Here is an 18,133-nt window from a genome sequence, read left to right as displayed (position 1 = left end):
TCCTCAGATGAAGGGGATTCGAGCAGTCCAGTTCTACCAGGGGACAGCTCGGTCTCATCTGAGCTGCAGGTAACAAAGCACTTCCTTTTACAGATTTGTGGAGAGGTCTTCAAAAAAGATGAATACAATTCTTAATCTAAAAAAAACTCATAATTTGACTGTTTTGAGTGATCATTTGAAGTTGCAATGGAGACATGCAGTATCTATGCAGAACTTTATTCAGGATTCAATGACTCACGCTCTTCTTTCATTATGGACAGGATGAATATGAAGAACTTCTCCACCATGCAGTGGTCAGTCCTGAGTATGAGCAGCAGCCCAGTGCTCAACTGCAGCTTCTGAACGCATCACAACTGTCTGCAGATGAACAAGGTTCCCGTGGAAACGATGACGCTAGGCCCTAACACTCAGCAGGTACAGTGGGCTGCTGCTCAACCACACACACTCGTTACACTAAGCCATTCTGACAGACACACAGCTTGAGGCCCTCCACATTGCTCCCTTCAAATGATCAACTGTCATAAAGGATTTTGATTTCAAGAAATTATCCTCTGTCGTAGTTTTTTTTATTTTTATACCCCAGGCCTACATAGACTCAAATGCACCAAGTCCAACAAGCTGTTAAATGTTCCATGTGTATTTCACAAGCACCCAAACACTTGACATGGAGAAATGAATAGCTTGATGATAGCCAATACCTGTCCCTAAACACAGACTGTGAAGCACGTTAATCATATAACTGACAATATCAGACCATAAATGACAGGTTACATTTAATTAAGGCAGTTTATACTATTTTAAAAACATTACAATACATGGCCCCTACTCAACCACTACCATATATCTACAGTACTAAATCCATGTGTATGTATAGTGCGTATGTTATTGTGTGTGTATGCATGTGTCTGTGCCAATGTTTGTGTTGCATCACAGTCCCCGCTGTTCCCTAAGCTGTTTTTTAAAATCTAATTGTACTGCTGGCATGAGTTACTTGATGTGGAATAGAGCTCCATGTCGTCATGGCTCCATGTAGAACTGTGTGCCTCCCATAGTCTGTTCTGGACTTGGGGACTGTGAAGAGACTTCTTGTGGGGTATGCATGGGTGTCCGAGCTGTGTGCCAGTAGTTTAGACAGACAGCTCGGTGCAATCAACATGTCAACCTCTCATAAATAAAAGTAGCGATGAAGTCAATCTCTCCTCCACTTTCAGCCAGGAGAGATTGACATGCATATTATTATTAGTTGTGTGTACATCCAAGGGCCAGCCGTGCTGCCCTGTTCTGAGCCAATTGCAATTTTCCTAAGTTCTTTTTTGTGGCACCTGACCACACGACTGAACAGTAGTCAAGGTGCGACAAAACTAGGGCCTGTAGGACCTGCCTTGTTGATAGTGTTGTTAAGGCAGAGCATCGCTTTATTATAGACAGACTTCTCCCCATCTTAGCTACTAACTGCATCAATATGTTTTGACCATGACAGTTTGCAATCTAGGGTTACTCCAAGCAGTTTAGTCATCTCAACTTGCACAATTTCCACATTATTTATTACAATATTTAGTTGTCTGAGGTACTCTATTTAATATCAGAATAACCATTCATTCTCTGTTACCTACCACAAGCAAGCTTAAACCAAGCTTACACCCGGTTTCAGTCTTTTCTCCAGACCGTGGCATGTTTAGTTGTGGTTGTAGAGCTTAAACTGTCATGGAGTAGTGCACTGGGATGTAAAAAAGCAGGCAGGATTTTGTGCGCCTGATTTGTAATGATATGCTGGCATCATACCCAAACTGCTCTTTAGAGTGCTTTTTTCTTCCTTGATTAAGATATTGACGTAAATGCATTCCTGGATGAGGAACCAGTCTTACTTTGCATTCTTACGGTCACACTTAGTCTCTCGCTCTGTTTCTTTCTCTCTCACTCTCTCTGCCTCCCAGGCTCAGTTTCTGTAGCTAAAGATGGGAAATGCTCTAGCAGGGGGGTTGGGTCAGCAGCAAGGGCTTCCCTTGTTATAGTAGAGCCCAGGGCACACTAACACATGTCTGAGGGTAGTCACACACAGCCAAAGCAGACAGCTATATGCTTTCTATTTAGTCCAATAAAAAACATTATTATAAAGGCCGTGAGACTGAACAGGCTTTAGGATATATAAAACTATAATATACTATTTTGATGCTCCCAGAGTTCTAATCAAACATTATTATTATTTTTACCCCCTTTTTCTCCCCAATTTTGTGGTATCCAATCGGTAGTAGTTACTGTCTTGTCTCATCGCTGCAACTCCGGTACGGACTCGGAAAAGGCGAAGGTCGAGAGTCCTCCGAAACACAACCCAACCAAGCCACACGGCTTCTTAACACAATGCACATCTAACCCAGAAGCCAGCCGCACCAATGTGTCGGAGGAAACACCGTACACCTGACGACCTGGTCAGCGTGCGCGGCCCGCCGCAGGAGTCGCTAATGCGGCCAAACCCTCCCTAACCCGGACGACGCTGGGTCAATTGTGCGCCGACCCATGGGCCTCCCGGTCGCGGCCTGCTGCGACAGAGCCTGGGCTCGAACCCAGAATCTCTGGTGGCACTGCGATGCACTGCCTTAGACCACTGTGCCACCCAGGATCAAACATTATTTTGTTTATCAGGTTTGTGTGCAGAAAATAAAGACAATCTCTTGAGATCCAGGTAATGAAAAGATGGCCGGTAAGTCGTCTGTTGTCTCAGACAGACTGCAGATGCCGTTTGAGAGGTGCAGACACAGCAGACCACCTGGTCACCATGGTTACTGAGATATTTATCACTGAGGAGAACATGAATGCAGCGACAGCCTCTAGGATAGCCTGCCCTGCTTCTTTTTTGTCTATCTATTCAATGCCTGGAGATGTATTTTAGCTTGGAGATTAACATAATACACTTCTCAAAAAAATAAAGGGAACACTTAAACAAAACAATGTAACTCCAAGTCAATCACACAAGATACCCCCAATAAAGGAGTAGTTCTGCAGGTGGTGACCACAGACCACTTCTCAGTTCCTATGCTTCCTGGCTGATGTTTTGGTCACTTTTGAATGCTGGCGGTGCTTTCACTCTAGTGGTAGCATGAGACGGAGTCTACAACCCACACAAGTGGCTCAGGTAGTGCAGCTCATCCAGGATGAGACATCAATGCGAGCTGTGGCAAGAAGGTTTGCTGTGTCTGTCAGCGTAGTGTCCAGAGCATGGAGGCGCTACCAGGAGACAGGCCAGTACATCAGGAGACGTGGAGGAGGCCGTAGGAGGGCAACAACCCAGCAGCAGGACCGCTACCTCCGCCTTTGTGCAAGGAAGAGCAGGAGGAGCACTGCCAGAGCCCTGCAAAATGACCTCCAGCAGGCCACAAATGTGCATGTGTCTGCTCAAACGGTCAGAAACAGACTCCATGAGGGTGATATGAGGGCCCGACGTCCACAGGTGGGGGTTGTGCTTACAGCCCAGGACGTTTGGCATTTGCCAGAGAACACCAAGATTGGCAAATTCGCCACTGGCGCCCTGTGCTCTTCACAGATGAAAGCAGGTTCACACTGAGCACATGAGACACACGTGACAAAGTCTGGAGACGCCGTGGAGAACGTTCTGCTGCCTGCAACATCCTCCAGCATGACCGGTTTGGCAGTGGGTCAGTCATGGTGTGGGGTGGCATTTCTTTGGGGGGCCGCACAGCCCTCCATGTGCTCGCCAGAGGTAGCCTGACTGCCATTAGGTACCGAGATGAGATCCTCAGACCCCTTGTGAGACCATATGCTGGCGAGGTTGGCCCTGGGTTCCTCCTAATGCAAGACAATGCTAGACCTCATGTGGCTGGAGTGTGTCAGCAGTTCCTGCAAGAGGAAGGCATTGATGCTAAGGACTGGCCCGCCCGTTCCCCAGACCTGAATCCAATTGAGCACATCTGGGACATCATGTCTCGCTCCATCCACCAACGCCACGTTGCACCACAGACTGTCCAGGAGTTGGTGGATGCTTTAGTCCAGGTCTGGGAGGAGATCCCTCAGGAGACCATCCGCCACCTCATCAAGAGCATGCCCAGGCGTTGTAGGGAGGTCATACAGGCACGTGGAGGCCACACACACTACTGAGCCTCATTTAGACTTGTTTTAAGGACATTACATCAAAGTTGGATCAGCCTGTAGTGTGGTTTTCCAATTTAAAGTTTGAGTGTGACTCCAAATCCAGACCTCCATGGGTTGATAAATTTGATTTCCATTGATGATTTTGTTGTCAGCACATTCAACTATGTAAAGAAAAAAGTATTTAATAAGAATATTTCATTCATTCAGATCTAGGATGTGTTATTTTAGTGTTCCCTGTTTTTGAGCGGTGTATATTCTCAGTTATGAGAATAGACTTTTGAGGCTGTGTTCTACAAATGTATTCTATTGGCCCAGTGGGCCTTATCAGATGTTTCCTGACTGATCAGGAATTCCTCATCTGATTCGTAATTTCTGCTACAGTATACACTACCGTTCATTTTTGGTCCATTAAAATAACATCAAATTGATCAGAAATACAGTGTAGACATTGTTAATGTTGTAAATGACTATTGTAGCTGGAAACTGCCAATTCTATTGTTTTTATTTTTATATCTACATAGGTGTACAGAGGTCCATTATCAGCAAGTACATTAGTGTCTAGTTTAAGAAAGACACCTCACAAGTCCTCAACTGGCAGCTTCATTAAATAGTACCCACAAAACACCAGTCTCAACGTAAACAGCGAAGAGGTGACTCCGGGATGCTGGTCTTCTAGCCAGAGCTGCAAAGAAAAAGCCATATCTCAGACTGGCCAATAAAAATAAACTGTTGACGTTGAGACTGGTGTTTTGCGGGTACTATTTAATGAAGCTGTCAGTTGAGGACTTGTGAGGCGTCTGTTTCTCAAACTGACAATTACAGTATTTAATACATCTTTCACTAAATATCTGAAAAGTAGAAAAACAAAGTTGTTTCTTGTTCATTTGTGGGTTTGAATCCTACGTAGTTGAGTCTTTCTAAACATTTCTCCACCTGTCCCTGGTCTATCCTGCTTTCCCCCGTGTCCCCTCCCTTCTCTCCAGGCCCACAGTGCCCGGCTGGCAGAGCAGCACTACAGTCTGCAGCTGAAGAGGAAGGTGTGGGCAGGCTGGCATGCCCTCGTCCAGGGGAGGTGGAAACAGAAATCATATGTAATTCTAACACTCTGAAATGTGAATTTGTTTTTGTTGGGTGTTCTGTACTAAAATAAGACAATTTACCCAGAGTTTACATGAGCACAGAACAGTAGCTAGCTACACTAACTGGACAACAGAGACTGAATTAACATGGTCTTATATAAATAGTTGTCACTCGCCATATTGCACAGTTCTGCAGACCTGACAGCTTTTTAAATGGCAAATACACATTTTTGAAGGTTTGTCTGTAAACCAGGTTTTGTGGAGAGGTTAATAACATTGCTTTAGTGCAGCAGTTATTCATCAATCACAGTGAGTGAGCTTGATTGACTAAACATGTAATTGATGGAGGCTGAAAGCCCAGTGAGAGAGGAGCTAGAGCAGTGATTGAGCCATAGACATGTAGTAGAGCAGTCCTAGCAGAAACGGAGGGAGGGGGGTATTGGAATGGAAGAGAGGATTTGAATCGGCTAGAGTTATTGGCAGTACCATAGACGTGAAGAGAAAGAATGGAGCTAGAGCAGAACACAGGCCTAGCACAGTGAGGGAGAGATGGTTATTACTGTGAGTGAGAGAAGAGAGGGAATGGAGCAGACATTGCAGACTGTGGTCAGTTCAGAGTTAGTGATTTGAAACATGCTTCCCTTTAATCTTTATTCCTCAGTAACAATCTAGCCTCATGTTTTCCACAATGTTACCTTTGAATTTTAATTACGGTACGTTTAACAACGATGATACATTAATTAATCCCTCTCTCTCCTCCTCCCCCACTCTTTCTCGTCCCTCTCTCCTTCTTTTCCCTCTCCCGGTGAGTAGCACGTGGATGCGGCCCAGGCTGAGATCCAGAGCCTGCGGGCAGAGAGGGAGCGTTATGAGGAGTCCATGAAGAAGGGCCGGGCACAGTGCGCGCTAACCAAGGTTGCCAGGTGCACGGTGTTTCCTCCGACACATTGGTGCGGCTGGCTTCCGGGTTGGATGCGCGCTGTATTAAGAAGCAGTGCGGCTTGGTTGGGTATCAGAGGACGCATGACTTTCAACCGTCGTCTCTCCCGAGCGGGAGTTGTAGCGATGAGACAAGATAGTAGCTACTAAAATAATTGGATACCACGAAATTGGGGCGAAAAAGGGTTAAAAAAACCCAAACACTTCTGTTCCTGACATTTTCATTCATAGAACAGATTCTTTAAAAAATAAGTATACCTTTCCCAGTCCATATGATCTGATCAACCTACACATGTAGCCTATGTTACAGTAAAACAGACACTAGTTGTCCAATAGAGTGCAGTCTGCTACTATTGACACGTTGACAGTATAGATTTATGTGGAGAGGGGGATGTTTTTCATTCCTCTGGCTCATTCATTCATTGGATGGCGTGATGATGCTAAATCTTTGAATGTGCTGACTGAGTGGTGCTCTTTGTGGAGGTTGTAACCTTGGTCTGGCGTTGACTGATGGGCAAGGACTTTTTCTGATTGTGTTTATGTGTGGTCATCGTGCGTATGCATGTATATGAGATTGTAGGGTTCAGCTTAAAGTAAAAGAGTATTAGTGTTTCTTGTTGCTGTTTCATTTATCTGTGTAATAATTGAGCTTTGTTGGTTGTTTTAGGGGGAGGGCCTGGAATGTCAGTCATTTGTCTCATTTTACAACTGACAATGTGATTTATGTTGGGTCAGATTTGATCATATTGGGCTTATTTGTTTGTCATCTTTGACCTGTCCAGTTATGAAGCTTACTTCAGGACATAAACCTGTATGACATTATATGACTGATCTTATTGGTCTTCCCTCCAGCACGATCCTGGCTCAGGCTCATTGGCCCGCCGCCTCTGTTCGGGTACAGCCCACTCCACCTTGACCCCCCTGTACCATCGTGACAGAGACGGTGAGACTCTCACACACCCTAGTTACAGTGCATGCAAGTTTTCACTATTATGGATCAGGTTCCCCCATCATTAAACATAGTCACATTTCCTGCCGTTGTATCTATTCTTTCTCAAGGCTTAACATTTTCTCATTAACAGTATTTCATATGGGTGTAATTGTCACAACACAATACTGACTCCTCAAACACCCACTATGTGAAACAGTGGATCAGTTTGTCTAATTTCTTCATCTCCTCTATGTATGGGCTTCTACGATCACTCTGCCCACTCACTCGCTCTCCCTCAGGTGGGTTCTAGGGCAGAGGTGTTCCACAGCACCCTACCACCAGGAGGCACTGCAAGCTCCCACAGACAGGTTAGTGGCTTTGCAAGCTCCCACAGAGCACAGACCGGTTTGTACTAACTATCTATGGCACTGGGAGCTTATCGTGGCTATGTCCCGATTCTCTACCCCTCTCCCACTTTGTCATGGAGCTACAATCATTGGATTGGTGTTATCATTGACAAGGAGTTTTTACCATGGCTAAATCCATGATGAGAAGTGTTTGGGAAAAGGGTGTCAGCCACTGTCTCTGGTTACCGTTTTCCTCACCATTTGTCAAACAAAGTGAAAGGTCCCGTATTTATTGACTGTTCCTTAATAATATGTATCAGCTCAGTACACTGGTGATCACAGCGAGTCAACAGAAAGCCTCCAAAACCTTGACTGCATGCATCACGGCACGCTTCGTCTGCACTCCCAGCAACCTATGGGTGGAGCGCCAACACCCTGTCACACAGGTACACCATCAGCATCAAACATGTCTATTTTTACAATGAATCAAAATCACCAAACAAGTAGATTTATGATCTGTAGAAACACACCTTCGCTGGATAGACCTCACCCTGTCTCCCTTTCTCTCTCCCAGCGGGTCAGGCCACAGCTTCTCCTCCTCCAAACAGCAGGGCCAGAGTTCCTCCAGAACACACTCAGCCTACCACAAACACTCTATCAAAGTTGTTGAGTAAACACACACAAACAAAACCATATCGCATAGGAACATTCCACCCACCTTCTATGCAAATACAGTCTTCCATACATGACTTAGTCAAGCTGATACACCTGCACGTTTGAATATTCCCAAATATTTTAGACATATGCTACACCTGCACCTGATATTTCTAACACTCCGGAATGGAAAATAGAATGGTGACTGATGGAACCATCTTTCTATTTAAATGATGACCATTTTCCTAGTAGTTTTACCCAGGGGCGCAAACTGGTGAGGGCCCAAAAAGGTGACACTTTTTTCTCCACCAAAACATGCAAAAAATCCTTGCTGGGGTGAAATACAGGTTAACTAATTAAACAACAACAAATATGATCTACATAATCAGTCTGTATAAAATAAAAAGTGGTTCATGTGAACCTGACTCACAACTAAAAAAAAGTAAAGAAATCAATCCAATGTTATTTGTTGCCAAGACTTGACTGCAAATGACACTCAAGTCTTGACAAAATAATACACTAATATTGCAGTTAGCCACGACAGCCTTTATAATAGAATGGTTGTGACCACACACACACATCTACATATTGCAATTTGGGGGGAAAACAAAGTAGAAATATAATTACTCTTTAATTACTTGTTTCTCTTATTCTTATGCGTATTTTTTGAAACTGCATTGCAGGTTCGGGGCTCGTAAGTAAGCATTTTACTGCTACACCTGTTGTCTTCGGCGCATGGAACTAATCAAATTTGATTGAAAAACAGGCATTCTATTTTTGCTCTATTATAGTGGCCACTATAGTAGACATCGAGCAAGTTCACAAAAATGTTCACCGAGTAAAACACGTAATCCCCCCTCACACGTTACTGTCAAATTCAACACAACAATAGCTATCTTTGGACTACACATTATTACGTTCTACAATGTGCCAGCAGAGCATGATACACTTTGTTGGCATAATTGATCTTTCAGGCAGAGTACACCTGGCATACCCCTTTTTATTGAGAAAGAGGGAAGTGTGTGGTGTTCCTTTCACCTCTATGGTGGCATCCAGTTTAAGCCAGGCCAAGCTAACATTACACTTCATCCCTACCTAATATTTTAAATTAACCACACAACGTTACTTTAGATGGTTAACATTTCACACAGATTGCCAGGGTCCAGTAAGCAACTAACACGTTATAACTTGAGGAACGGCAAGTAGTCGTATACCAGTTAATACTATAGCGAATTGGTTAGCTCATCTGATGTTGTAACGTTAGCTGATCAAATAATTGAGTTTAAGTTGGTTAATGTTGCTCAACATTTCTTTGGCTTGCTAACTGATAATTCGATCCAGCTAGCAAGATACTTGTTCCACACTTTCCAAACGTCAGTTGTTTTTCGGTTACAGCTCATGAAGCTTCATCAACTCCTCGCCCCGTCTCGGTGATCAGCTACCTCTTCCCACTCTCCCGCTGTTTTTCCAGCGCGCGCTGATTCTGTAACTAGCAAGTTGGTTGTCTCTTCAGTCACGTGCTGCCGTTTTAACGATTGGCTGAGCCCTGGATACAGCCAGCTCCCAACGCGCATCACTTGTTCACTTACAGCTAGTAGTGATCCAAAGCCCTTCCATCCCAAACTTTTCTCATCTGACCCACACGAATCACATTTTGGATTCAAAACGGCGACTAGTTTGCATCCCTGGTTTTACCTAACATTGTTGACGTGTGGAGAACAACACCTGTGTTCAACGTTTTCAGAACTATATCAACGCCATATGTTTATGTTTTAGCCACATTCTGCACCTTAAACCCTCAATGTAAATTGCTGGAATGATGGAACATGAATTGGAAGAAAATGTGCTCATAGAATAATAAACCATTCACTGAATATATATATATATATAAAGATCAATTGAAAAATAACCACACAAATGCTTTGGAAAAAAATAATCTTGTTGACTCAAGCATGCCTATGTCGTTTTTTTTCCACCTTTATGAAAGGATGCATTTCTTCATGTCTCCTTCCTCTGTGTCCATTCGTATTTTATCTGTAAAACAACAAAACACCCATCTGTAATTTGCTGTTATGACTTCAACATAAATGTTATATTTTCCTATGAGGTAAGGGTCATGGACACCCCATACCTGCTATAGTCTTGTTGCCTATGGCAAGCAGGCCCTGGTACAGCTCTTTAGCAGGACTCCTTTGGGCCAGCTCTACCCCATGAAGCCAGATCAACAGCATCCTGTTCCCATGTTCCTGGTAGCTCTGCTGCCCTACACACACACACTAAATTAGAAACTGTTCTTTACTTCCCTGGTAAAATAAGAGTTAAATTACTTAGTGTAGTTAAGGCTTTCCTTGGTAATGTCACCCAAGTGGCTTGTTTTTGGAACAATGTCAAATGAGTAAAGAATCCCTCTTACCGATTTCTAAATTTTATCTTTACACTTGGTATTGATAAATTCATGAGTTTCAATTGATATTCCTGTGAATGATTTTCCCCTGCGCTACACTGTGAGCCAAAGGTGTTGTGTGTGTCACCTGTCCACTGCTCCTCGATGGCAGCCACCTGCTGCTCAGTGAAATGCCAGTGCAGAGCCAGCCTCTTCCAGTCGCCTGGCTTCAGCAGGCGGTAGGCCAGGTGCCAGGCAGTGCTGCGGGTCTGTTTGCTCTCCGTGCGGTGGTCTAATTTAAACGTCAGCGGAGTCTGGCTGTGAAGGTTCTCATTAAGCTCAGTGTTGGCCTGGAAGGGTAATCACATCTAGTCACCTGAGAAAGGACAAGCTTCACAAACTGAGAGCAGTGAGTGTTCAGCGATAAGCACACATAGTCCCATGCTTATTGAATGCCAGAGCCACTTGCTTTGACTGTCAGGTTGGGTATGGAAGATATGCTGAATCAAATTGACACTGAAATTGATTGTCAAGCATTTCAGGTCCATAAATAATGTTCCCACTGCCAGCGTTAATGGTATTACAGGGATTAATCTGGAGTTGTGACTTTAGGAAATTAATAATCGGTGATGAATATAATCATTGATTTCCAGCTCCAGTAAATTGATTAGCAGATGACTTCAGCAACGTATTCATCTCTGATTGAATTTACTGCATTTGATCATACAGTACAGCTATATCACTTATAGGGAGGTCTCTCACACAACAGTAGACTATACATTCTACATTCATTCACAATTATAGAGGATAAACAAACACAATGAAGTTAGTTATTTCCATTATGGTCCTCTGTTAACATTACCATCCTCCATGTCAAATATCTCTCTGCCTTGATGATCATGTCAACGATGATGACCTCGTCTGCTCGGGCTGCCACACCCAGTGCTGTCTTACCCTGCTGCTCAAAACAGAAACAGTTGAGTGGGAAGTTGCCGTGGAGAGGAGAGGGGTCAAATGAGCCTATTCTCGGTGTCCATGTTTCACCTTGTCTTGGAGGACTAGGTTCATCCCAGCTTTCAGAAGCATCTCAACAATGTCCACTCTGGCCAGCTCTGCAGCGACATGCAGGACAGTCTGGGACCTCTTAGGAGGACAGACAGGAGCTCACGTTATAAGTTTCCCTTAACCACAGATCTAGGGTCAGATTACCAAACCCATAACTTCAACCATTACAATGTCTGTCCTACATAGTGCACTACGTTTGGCAGGACCCGGGACTAGTAATGCACTATGCAGAGAATAGGGTGCCATTTGGGACGCAACTAATTCATTATAACATTGATGTGGACCGAGTATACGTGTTGTATGTACGTGATCAGTGACGTTGATGTTGCAGCCAGCCTCGAGCAGTGTGTGTATGACAGGGATGTGACAGTTCTTCACTGCCAGGTAGAGAGGAGCCTGGAGGTGCTGCCAATGGAGACACAACCAACATGGACCATTATATAGAAACTCTCTCTGATGTCAGGTCATACTACAGACTGAGTAATTACACAGATAACAGGTTGGCTTTATTCATGGTTGACCAAGACGTAGGACCAGTTCACTATGCTCACTCTCACCTGGTTTTGTAAGTCCAAGTGGGCCGAGTTCTCTATGAGGAGTCTCACCAACGATGTGTGGCCCTTCTCTGAGACAGGGTGTAGAGCACTGCTTTGGTCCTAAGAGGGGAGAGGAGAGGTTCCCATTGAATAGAGAGGTCTACCTATTAGGTAAAGTACTGAAGTAGAATAAACAGGGTGTGATTTAGTAACTATGCCTGGTGGCGGCCATTTTAGTGAATAGTTGGAGGGTGTGGTTTATGTTTACAGGCCTACCATGGTGACAATGTTTGGGTCACAGCCTGCCTCCAACAGAGCCTGGACGCAGTCCTCATGGCCAGCGCCAGCAGCCAGGTATAGAGCCGTCTCCCCAGCCTGCCACGAATACATCAGTCATTGACCTAAAGCAGCTACTGCAAGGTGTAGCCATTGAGCACACACCATCACACATGCTGGCAATCAAACAGCTCCATTGAAAAGGAAAATGCGCAGCACTCGCTCACCATTAAAGATAATTTTTTCAATTTAAGCAGGGTTAAAATATGAACGTTTTGGCTTCCCTGAAAGCGTTTACAGTGAGACTTTACCATATTGACTTCATTGCGAGTTTCAAAGCTCTTCAGCAGTAGCTGGACGACATCCAAGTGGCCATTGCCGGCAGCCAAATGCAGAGGTGTGTTCCTATTCTAGCATTTAGAGAAAGAGAAAAATCAGGAGGAAATGAGGAAGGGAGAGAGACAGTGAACAGGAAGAGGAGATAGAGGAATAAACAGTCCTACAGCCCCCTGATTGGTGTGACACACACACCTGGTCTTCCTCCATGGTGGCCATATTGTATGCCTCCTCCATCAACATCTGCAGCATCTCCACAGAGCCATGCTCTGCTGCCAAAGCAAACGCTCTGTGTCCAGACTGAGAGAGATTGGTGCGGGGGGGTAGGAGATGAAAAAAAAGGGTCAGCTTATTGAACTAATTCAGCCCAATCAATATTTGAAATGGATGCAATGGTTACTGATACTGTATGTCTATGTAGTTACCAGGTCCTCTTTGTCCAGCTCTTTCATCATCAGGTCGTAGATGATGAATGTCATTATGTCAGTGTGGTTGTTGATGGCAGCACAGTGCATGATGTTCATTCCCAGCTGAGAAGTGAGAATACAACTCACCATCTCCATACAGTGCCTTCGGAAAGTATTCAGACCCCTTGACTTTTTCCACATTTTGTTACGTTAAATAAATGTAAACAAATCCTCAGCTATCTACACATAATACCCCACAATGACAAAGCGAAACTGGTTCTTAGACATCTTTGAAAATGTATAAAAAATAAACTGTAATACCTTATTTACATACAGTTGAAGTCGGAAGTTTACATACACATTAGCCAAATACATTTAAACTATTTTTCCACAATTCCTGACATTTAATCCTAGTAAAAATTCCCTGTCTTAGGTCAGTTAGGATCACCACTTTATTTTAAGAATGTGAAATGTCAGAATAATAGTAATGATTTATTTCAGCTTTTATTTCTTTCATCACATTCCCAGTGGGTCAAAAGTTGACATACACTCAAATAGTATTTGGTATCAGTGCCTTTAAATTGTTTAACTTGGGTCAAACGTTTCAGGTAGCCTTCCACAAGCTTCCCACAATAATGTGAATTTTGGCCCATTCCTCCTGACAGAGCTGGTGTAACTGAGTCAGGTTTGTAGGCCTCCTTGCTCTCACACGTTTTTTCAATTCTGCCCACAAATGTTATATAGGATGGGTGATGGCCACTCCAATACCTTGACTTTGTTGTCTTTAAGCCATTTTGCCACAACTTTGGAAGTATGCTTGGGGTCATTGTCCATTTGGAAAACCCATTGGCGACCAAGCTTTAACTTCCTGACTGATGTCTTGAGATGTTGCTTAAATATATCCACATAATATTCCTCCTGCAGCAAAGCACCCCCACAACATGATGCTGCCACCCCCGTGCTTCACGGATGGGATGGTGTTCTTCGGCTTGCAAGCCTCCCCCTTTTTCCTCCAAACATAACGATGGCCAAACAGTTATATTTTTCTTTCATCAGACCAGAGGACATTTCTCCAAAAGTACAATCTTTGTACCCATGTGCAGTTGCAATCCGTAGTCTGGCTTTTTTATAGCTGGGTTGAAGCAGTGGCTTCTTCCTTGCTGAGCGGCCTTTCAGGTTGTCGATATAGGACTCGTTTTACTGTGGATATAGATACTTTCGCTTTGCACTTTTTTGTTTGTTTTTGATTTGCACTTTTCACAGCACAGTACGTTCATCTCTAGGAGACAGAACGCGTCTCCTTCCTGAGCGGTATGACGACTGCATGGTCCAATGGTGTTTATACTTGCGTACCATTGTTTGTACAGATGAATGTGGTACCTTCAGGTGTTTGGAAATTGCTCCCAAGGATGAACCAGACTTGTGGAGGTATTTTGATTTTCCCATGATGTCAAGCAAAGAGGCACTGGGTTTGAAGGTAGGCCTTGAAATACATCCACAGGTACACCTCCAATTGACCTATCAGAAGCTTCTAAAGCCATGACATCATTTTCTGGAATTTTCCAAGCTGTTTAAAGGCACAGTCAACTTAGTGTATGTAAATGTCTGACCCACTAGAATTGTGATAGTGAAATAATCTGTAAACAATTTTTTGAAAAGTTACTTGTGTCATGCACAAAGTATATGTCCTAACCGACTTGCCAAAACTATAGTTTTTTAACAAGAAATTTGTGGAGTAGTTGAAAAACGAGTTTTAATGACTCCAACCTAAGTGTATGTAAACTTCTGACTTCAACTAAGTATTCAGACTCTTTGCTATGAGATTTGAATTTGAGCTCAGGAACATCTTGTTTCCATTGATCATCCTTGATGTTTATACAACTTGATTGGCGTCCACCTGTGGTGAATTCAATTAATTGGACATGATTTGGAAAGGCACACACACCTGTCTGTATAAGGTCCCACAGTTAACAGTGCATGTCAGAGCAAAAACCAAGCCATGAGGTCAAAGGAATTGTCCGTAGAGCTCTGAGACAAGATTGTGTCGAGGTACAGATCTGGGGAAGGGTACAAAAAAATGTCTGCAGCATTGAAGGTCCCTAAGAACACAGTGGCCTCCATCATTCTTAAATGGAAGATGTTTGGAACCACCAAGACTCTTCATAGAACTGGCTTCCCGGCCAAACTGAGCAATCGGAGGAGAAGGGCCTTGGTCTGGGGGGTGTTTTTCAGCGGCAGGGACTAGGAGACTAGTCAGGATCGAGGCAAAGATGAACAGAGAAAAGTACAGAGAGATCCTTGATGAAAACCTGCTCCAGAGAGATCAGGACCTCAGAATGGGGCGAAGATTCACCTTCCAACAAGACCATGAGCAATGACCATGAGCACCCAGCCAAGACAACGCAGCAGTGGCTTTGGGACAGGTCTCTGAACGTCCTTGAGTGGCCCAGCCAAGAGCCCGGACTTGAACATCTCTGGAGCAGGTTTTCATCAAGGATCTCTCTGTACTTTTCTCTGGAGAGACCTGAAAATAGCTGTGCAGCGTCGCTCCCCATCCAACCTGACAGAGCTTGACAGGATCTGCAAAGAAAAATCGGAGAAACTCCCCAAATATAGGTGTGTCAACTTAAGCTTGTAGCGTCATACGCAAGAAGACTTGAGGCTGTAATTGCTGCCAAAGGTCCTTCAACAAAGTATTGACTAAAGGGTCTTAATACTTATGTAAAGGTGATATTATTTATATATATTTTTTATAAATTAGCAAATTTAAATAAAAGTTTTTGCTTTGTCATTGTGGGGTATTGTATGTACATACATTTTAGAATAAGGCTGTATCATAACAAAATGTGGAAAAAGTCAAAGGGTCTGAATACTTTCCAAAGGCACTGTACATGACAACTTGACATTTTGTATTCTCAAATGGTTATGGAGAAATTGTGTTGATGGTTGATTATTGTAATTGATATCCTAGATGGTTGAGATGTCAGAGAACAGCTTAGGTCTGACCAGCAGATCGAGGAAAGGGATTTCTGAGAAATTTGTGAATAGGAACAGAGGTTCCCTACCGCATTCTCAACCTTCTGATCAGCACCACCCTGCACAAGCAACTTCAGGATGGGCAGACTCCCAAACCAGGCAGCCAGGTGGATGGCTGTCACTCCATGCTGTGCGAGTATGTATGAAAGAGAGAAATAGTTTAATTTTGACAAACCATGGCCATTCTCTCCTGAGTTTGTTGAAGAGGAGAAGCTTTAAAAGACACCATCAGTAACACCGGAAAAGTGTTGTCTTCCTACCTTGTCCTCTTGATTGATGTTTGCTCTGCGCTGGAGAAGGACTTGGACGGCCTCTATGTTTTTTCCAGCAACTGCATAGTGCAGGGCAGTGCGATCATGCTAGGGTCAATGCATGGGACAAGTTATTCTAACAAGTGACACAGAACAGAGTACATGGTTCTAATAAAGAAGTAACAGAAATAGTACATGATAGTCTCCTGTAGTCCCACTAACTGCAGTGTGGAGACGATGTTCCTATGGATATGAGGACTGACTCACCAAGTTCTTTGCGTCAACCTTGACTGCCCTTCCCAGAATCTTCATGGTCTGTACATCATTTATCTTTGCTGCTTCAATGTACTCCTTCTCCAGCTCCAGCACTGCAAACACATAAGACTCACCAGGTGCTTCACAATAAGTAATACATCAATATGCATGTTTTTCTTTTGAGAACATGGGGGTGTGAAATTTCAGTTATTATGACTAGTATTAGGGTGGAATTGGTAAGCTGTGTGTGTGCGTGTGGCCAATACAAACACAGCTCTTTGCACACTGGATGTTCACATTCAGTCAAACCATTACCTATGACAGATACATGGTAACACACCTAAGGTTTTCCAACATGGATTCAACCATAAGGATGATCAGGGATTTGGTCAAGAGCATTATCATTTCTACAGTATATTATCATAACATAATCTTTGCAGTCATTATAATTAAGAGGATAAGGATATTCCTTGCTTGCTTTGGTCTACGAAAGAATATGTTAGCATTGAATGAATATTCACCAATGTTTCTCAACATTTAATACCATAATTACAAGAACTCAATTTCCGATCCTGTTAAAGAGGGCAGAAGTAAGGCTCTGTTGCCTCAGGCTATTATTCTTACTGTTAAATTTGACCGTGGGACAATTCCACTGTGACAGAGTGATGCTGAGACTCCAATTTTTCACTTTAACATGCATGTCAAACAAAAACCAGTGATTGAAAAGTTAAACAAACCCTACAACTATATGCAAAGACTACTTTTAACAATTTCCACTTAAACATTTTCAAAAACACTTTCACTTGAATAACAGTGCAGATGGCACAAACCCCCCCTTTTTTAACGTTCAGTGTTTACTCAAGTTATGTTGAATAAAACAAATCTAAACAGGGCTTAGGTGTTACCCATTTACATGCTCATGGGCACACGTTCACACACACATACCCGGTACTCACACATACCTGGTACTCACACATACCCGGTACTCACACATACCTGGTACTCACACATACCCGGTACTCACACATACCCGGTACTCACACATACCCGGTACTCACACATACCTGGTACTCACACATACCCGGTACTCACACATACCCGGTACTCACACATACCCGGTACTCACACATACCCGGTACTCACACATACCCGGTACTCACACATACCCGGTACTCACACATTTCTTCATTATTGTAACTGTTGGTCTCCTCGTTCTGTATGAAGTCAGTGAATCCCTTGACTGCTTTTTTTGTGGTTTTTGGCGTTTTAGGGTTCAGGTTCAGCTCCTTCATCAGCTGTGCCCCCATCCTCTCCTTCAAGGACATTCTCTCCATGGTGAATATCTGGTGACTTCTCCCTGTATCCTGGGCTGGATCCCAGTATGTCTCTGTTTAATACTTGTCTTTCAAAACAACCATGTAGCATTACTGAATGAATGCAGAAAGTCTGGTCAGGAACTGGATCTTTTTACTGAAGCAGATAGAGGTTCTTACTGCATAAGGAATACAAAGTGGTGTGGAAATGGAGCAGTGTA

General features: G+C 43.6%; 2 protein-coding genes across 3 annotated transcripts; one reads left to right on the top strand and one right to left on the bottom strand.

The window, feature by feature from the left end:
* The first annotated feature begins 239 nt into the window (after positions 1-239).
* Positions 240-6,734, top strand: LOC110536171 (uncharacterized). The gene is made up of 3 exons (XM_036936332.2): positions 240-414; positions 5,088-5,195; positions 5,997-6,734. The coding sequence occupies exons 1-3, from the start codon at positions 364-366 to the stop codon at positions 6,270-6,272; spliced, it is 435 nt and encodes a 144-aa protein (XP_036792227.2). The 5' UTR covers positions 240-363; the 3' UTR covers positions 6,273-6,734.
* LOC110536170 (uncharacterized) lies at positions 4,591-18,117 on the bottom strand. Of its 2 annotated transcripts, XM_021621774.3 has the most exons (16): positions 17,777-18,117; positions 16,612-16,712; positions 16,354-16,452; positions 16,123-16,221; positions 13,076-13,180; positions 12,846-12,950; positions 12,626-12,724; positions 12,315-12,413; positions 12,060-12,158; positions 11,809-11,907; positions 11,482-11,580; positions 11,300-11,395; positions 10,586-10,787; positions 10,186-10,317; positions 10,031-10,088; positions 4,591-6,029 (listed from the first exon to the last, which is right to left on the bottom strand). In XM_021621774.3, the coding sequence occupies exons 1-15, from the start codon at positions 17,931-17,933 to the stop codon at positions 10,033-10,035; spliced, it is 1,647 nt and encodes a 548-aa protein (XP_021477449.1). In that variant the 5' UTR covers positions 17,934-18,117; the 3' UTR covers positions 4,591-6,029; positions 10,031-10,032. The 2 variants fall into 2 exon arrangements, with proteins under 2 accessions (XP_021477449.1, XP_021477448.1); XM_021621773.3 differs by lacking the exon at positions 4,591-6,029 and having other exon boundaries at positions 8,586-10,088.
* Positions 18,118-18,133: the final 16 nt, after the last annotated feature.

Source organism: Oncorhynchus mykiss, chromosome 11 (assembly GCF_057628025.1).
Source record: "Oncorhynchus mykiss isolate SJ-2025 chromosome 11, ASM5762802v1, whole genome shotgun sequence".
NCBI classification, from domain to species: Eukaryota; Metazoa; Chordata; class Actinopteri; order Salmoniformes; family Salmonidae; genus Oncorhynchus; species Oncorhynchus mykiss.
The sequence above is the reverse complement of the archived record's forward strand: the minus strand, read 5'-3'. Positions and strand labels throughout refer to the sequence as shown.

What these genes read in the sequence shown, in the direction of transcription:
- LOC110536171 (XM_036936332.2), top strand. Translation starts at nt 364, where the DNA reads ATGAACAAGGTTCCCGTGGAAACGATGACGCTAGGCCCTAACACTCAG. An exon ending in TAGGCCCTAACACTCAGCAG is followed by an intron (nt 415 to 5,087) that starts GTACAGTGGGCT and finishes CCTTCTCTCCAG; the next exon opens with GCCCACAGTGCCCGGCTGGC. An exon ending in GGTGGAAACAGAAATCATAT is followed by an intron (nt 5,196 to 5,996) that starts GTAATTCTAACA and finishes CCCGGTGAGTAG; the next exon opens with CACGTGGATGCGGCCCAGGC.
- LOC110536170 (XM_021621774.3), bottom strand. Translation starts at nt 17,933, where the DNA reads ATGGAGAGAATGTCCTTGAAGGAGAGGATGGGGGCACAGCTGATGAAG. An exon ending in ACATCAACGTCACTGATCAC is followed by an intron (nt 11,581 to 11,808) that starts GTACATACAACA and finishes TGTCCTCCTAAG; the next exon opens with AGGTCCCAGACTGTCCTGCA. An exon ending in AGGCAACAAGACTATAGCAG is followed by an intron (nt 10,089 to 10,185) that starts GTATGGGGTGTC and finishes GTTGTTTTACAG; the next exon opens with ATAAAATACGAATGGACACA.